Source organism: Oryzias melastigma, linkage group LG18 (genome assembly GCF_002922805.2).
Source record: "Oryzias melastigma strain HK-1 linkage group LG18, ASM292280v2, whole genome shotgun sequence".
Taxonomy (NCBI): domain Eukaryota; kingdom Metazoa; phylum Chordata; class Actinopteri; order Beloniformes; family Adrianichthyidae; genus Oryzias; species Oryzias melastigma.
This window is the reverse complement of record NC_050529.1, coordinates 16719459-16724010: the sequence shown is the minus strand read 5'-3', so window position 1 is coordinate 16724010 and position 4552 is coordinate 16719459. Positions and strand designations below refer to the sequence as shown.

Sequence of the window (4552 nt, the reverse complement as noted above, 5' to 3'; positions counted from 1 at the left end):
TGTATTTGTAACCATTTTCATGCACTAATAAGATGCATTTGCAACCATTTTCATGCAACAATAAGATGCATTTGTAGCCATTTTCATGCACCAGTAAGATGCATTTGTAACCATTTTCGTGCACCAATAAGATGCATTTGTAACCATTTTCATGCACCAATAAGATGCATTTGTAACCATTTTCATGCACCAATAAGATGCATTTATATCTATTTTCATGAAAAAATCTAGACACTAATTCTAAATATTTTAAAATATTGATATGCTTATTTTTAAAATATCACTTGGTCTATTTTTCCCCCATTTTTTCTTATTTTTCTTGTTCTTATGTGTTTAACCTAATATTTTATGTATTCAATTGTTCTGCAGGACGGCAGCATCAAGAACTTCTTCAAGATTTCCTATTTCAGAGGAGAAGATCAGATGTACTGTGATAATTGTGACAGAAAAACAGATGCTGCTGGTGTGAGTTACACTTTTATCTGTGATTTTTGTTATGTATTTTTAATCCCTCTTTCCAAAAATGGAGTCAGAAATAAAACCCACCATATGTGTGTGTTTTAATCCAGATGTCAGTAGTGAAGCATCATCCAGATGTTCTGATTCTGCTGCTGAAGAGGTTCGTTTTCAGCTACGATTACATGTCGTACGTCAAAATCAACTGTGCTGTGGAAGTCCCATTCTCCCTGAACATACCAGAGGTAAGACCCTTTTTAAAATGTTCTGGATCATAGTCGTTCAGTGATTTGTCAGCGTTTGTTGTTCAGAATCAGACGTACGAGCTGTACGCCGTCATCGACCATTTCGGGGACCTGAGAAGTGGACACTACACCTCTAGGATCAGATCCCAGCAGGAGAGTAGATGGCTCCAATTCAACAGTAGCTCAGTCTCAGCTGTAAGCATCAAATGTTTTCATAAATTAATTTTTTTAAGTTAATATATTAATATTTTACCTTTCTTTATATTAGCTTGAAGGCTGTGAATTATCACAAAAAGGTGACACTGAGAGGTAAGTCTTTTAGTAACATTATTTGTTTTTTAAATATATATTTTTAGCTAGATAGAGAGCTTTCAGCTTCTACCTCGTGTTTTTTTTAACAATTGCATCTGTTTGTTCTAAGCTCCAACGCATTTGTAAGGAGGAGTAAATCCTGGGCGAGACTCTATCCTGTCAAACCTGCTTCTGCAGCACTGATCTATGAGCACAAACATTCTTCTCCTGTGAAGTAATGCACTTCTAGGTTGCTGCATGTTTGACGAAAGAAGAAAGAAAACACAAGGAGACTTTGTTTTACTGGGAAACTCTTTTAAAATACGCTCAGACGACAGCACATTACTGGGCCCACTGTCTTTCCAGAGATTCTTTAATGCATAAAATAATTATTTGTACATCAGAGCTGCATTCACAAACAAGGATGAACTGTACACAGTTTTTATTTACAGAATAATGTACATTTTAAACACTGTTTGAGTTAAGAATAAGTCACATAGAACAAATGCTGAAGCCAAAAAATATGTTTTTTGTGTGTTTATAAATAGAGTACAGGTTGCATTCCTAAAAGATGAGATGTGAAGCAAAAAACACAATTTACAATGCTCCTAAAATGTGTTAGAACATGTCAGAAATAGTCGTAAGCTTTGTTTATTGGTAGTTTAGCAACATGAAGAAACATAAAAGCTTTTTAAATATCAAGAGTGAGACCCCATCAGACTTGTAGTGAAGCTTCACATTCATCAATCTGTAAGATCTTTTACAAATGAATAGTTACTTTTAGATAAATTACCTTTCTAAATATGGAGTGATTCTTGTGCCAATATTCCAAACTTGACACTCCCTGTTTTGAGAGTAAAATTTTAGAAATGTTGTGTGCTCAAAAAATTACTACAAAAAACAGCCAATCACAGACATCCACCTTCATGTCCATGTCTGTGATTGGCTGGCACATTTGTAACGCGGTGCTCTGTTTCAAGCGCAGAAGAGAATTTACCTCGAGTAAAAATGTTTTGCAAATTTCTCTCAGTTCATAAATGAAAATTGTTTTTTTTGCTCTTATTTTTTTAATTTCAAGTGCTATTTTTATTATTTGATAGTGTTTTTGAGTTTCAAGAGCAAACATGTTTTTGATTGCACAGATTTAACAGTTTCCTAATTTAAATTTGTTTTATTTACGCATTTTTCATTTCAAGTGCTATTTTTTTTTGCTAGTATTTGTCAGTTTCAAGATTGAAAATTGTTTCGATTGCACTAATCTGTTAAATTTTAAGTGCTTATTTTTTGATCACTTGTATTTTTCCGTTTTAGAGCAAGTATTCTTTTCATGCACTTATTTTGGTGTTTAAAAAAAAAAATTTTATTCCATATATTTGTCAATTTTATAGAGCAAAATTTATTTTGTTATACGTATTTATCAATTTCAAGATTGAAAACATTTTAAGTTTCATGAGCAAAAATTATATTTTTTGCAAGTACTTTTGAGTTTCAAGTGGATTTTGCTGTTTCAATTGAAAAATACATTTTTGAGCACAGAACATCTTTAAAGTTTTATGCTCCAAACAATGAGAATTGAGCTTGGAATATTGGCACAAAATTCTCTCCATATAAAAACCCTGACAAAAGTAAACTAAACTTTTTTTTTAATTTGAGTCAAATCTGAATAGGATCCCTACTGAAAGACACAAATTGTAAAAACTAAACATAAAGAAAGTTTTTAAAACTTTGCGACTAGAATTTTTTTCTTAAAATTAGAATTTGACTTTTTTTTTCTTCTGACAGACTTTTTTTTTCTTATTTAAAGAATGTTTGATGTACCATCCAAAAGCATCAGCCAATTTTTGCCACACAAAAGTTTCTTCATTTTTAAAAACACAAATCTGTGATCAGAGTCCAAAACCACCAATTCGAGGTCCAAAATGTATTTCACCTGCCAAAAATTCACATTATTTTTGCTTTTCAAATTTTCATTCATTAATTTTGTTGCCATCCTAAAAAGAACAACAAAGTTAATATCACACGTATGAATAAAACACTGATGTTCTTTTTGTTTTGTATCTTTTTCTAGCTCCAGTAGTGCATATCTTTTATTTTATAGAAAGAAAGGTAAGCATCACTAATCTGTTTTTTTAATTTATTTATTTACATGCTCTCACTGAATTATTTAGTAGTTTGATTGTTTTTTTTTTTATTCAGACACTGAAAGCACTCTGACAGTAAATGGAGGTTCTCCACCAGCCATCAGGGGGGATCCTGGAGCTGAAAAGAGAGAACACAGTCGTGATGAGGAGAACCGTCTCCTTCATGAAGTTTCACCCAAAACACAAAATCCTTCAAGAAATGAACCATTTGCTTTAGAAGAGATGGACATTTCTGATCGTTACAGTGTTGAACCAGAGCTGAATGATAATGTTAATGGTTTGGGGCGAACTGATGTAGAGAGTGAAGAGAGGGATAGGCTCCAGCAGCATTCAGAGCTTAATGTGGAGGAAGAAATGAGGAACGTGAACGATGCTGAACATCTCAGTCTCAGACAGAATGAGAGGAAAGATGCAGATTTTGATGGAAACGTGAGTGATAAACAAATGAAGACAGATGTGGAAGACGAAGGGGTTAAAGATAATAGAATTACAGAAACAGGAAGTGCTCCTGAAGTTCAGGACAGACGTGAAAGGTCAAACAGCGGCGCGTTGTGTCTGGACCCTCTACAGGAAGAAGAAGAAGAGGAGGGGGGAGCTCTAGATGATGAAGATCCCAGACCTTCTCAGGAACGTACAGCTGTCATAGTCGAGTCTGTCGATCCCCAGAACAAGAGGAAATTACCTGAAGATCTGAACACTCCAGAACAGGAAACGTGTGTGAAAAGAAGAGCACAGAATGAAGAGAACCCATCTGTGAAGCAGGAGAATGGAGGACAAGGATTGGAGCAGAGAGGAGAAGCAGAAGATCAAAGATGGGAAGAACCAGGACTAGACGGGTTTCAAACAGGAAGTGGATTTCAGGATGGACGACGGAGTTCAAAGCAGATGAATGTTAAAGTTTTGGTGTTGGAGGAAGAAGAGCGGGAAAAAGCTATTGGGAGTAAAAATATCGTCATAAAAGTTCTAGAGGAAACGCTCTACAGCAGCGTCCAAACATACCATGGACATAATGAGCATGTCAGCCAAGAAAAATACTCAGACGAGCAACAATAAAACTAATAAACAAAGACAAAATGTATATTCAGTTCTTGTGGGATATTGTCTCTAAAAGTTGTTTTGGTTCTACTTAGGAAGGCTCACAAAGTGGAATTAAAGCAGAAAATAAAAATTAAAAACTTGTCTATAAATGTATATATTTGTCATATTTTAAGGGTGCCATGAATTTGGGCTGTTACTGAAATTTAATGAATTAAAAGATTCGTTACATGACTTCAGTGTATCATTGAATTGGTTTATTGCGCCCTACTGTGGCGAGAAAGGAGAACTGCAGCTTTTTGGGGTCAGATTTGAGCTCAACAGACTCTCACATGTCTGAACTATGTGTTTCATCATCATGTCCCAAATCTTTCGCATCCTTTC

The 4552-nt window shown here is 34.6% G+C and overlaps 1 protein-coding gene across 3 annotated transcripts in view; it reads left to right on the top strand.

The window, feature by feature from the left end:
* LOC112156413 (ubiquitin carboxyl-terminal hydrolase 26) overlaps positions 1-4324 on the top strand; it is a 9301-nt gene extending 4977 nt beyond the window's left edge. For 2 of the 3 annotated variants that reach the window (XM_024288679.2, XM_024288677.2), the window contains exons 7-12: positions 370-465; positions 570-701; positions 768-896; positions 970-1010; positions 3061-3098; positions 3189-4320. In XM_024288679.2, coding sequence (XP_024144447.1) covers positions 370-465; positions 570-701; positions 768-896; positions 970-1010; positions 3061-3098; positions 3189-4186 — 1434 coding nt within the window. In that variant the 3' untranslated portion in view covers positions 4187-4320. Of the gene's footprint in view, positions 1-369; positions 466-569; positions 702-767; positions 897-969; positions 1011-3060; positions 3099-3188 lie in introns of all 3 variants that reach the window. The other variant, XM_024288678.2, reaches the window with a different exon arrangement.
* The last annotated feature ends 228 nt before the right edge of the window (positions 4325-4552 follow it).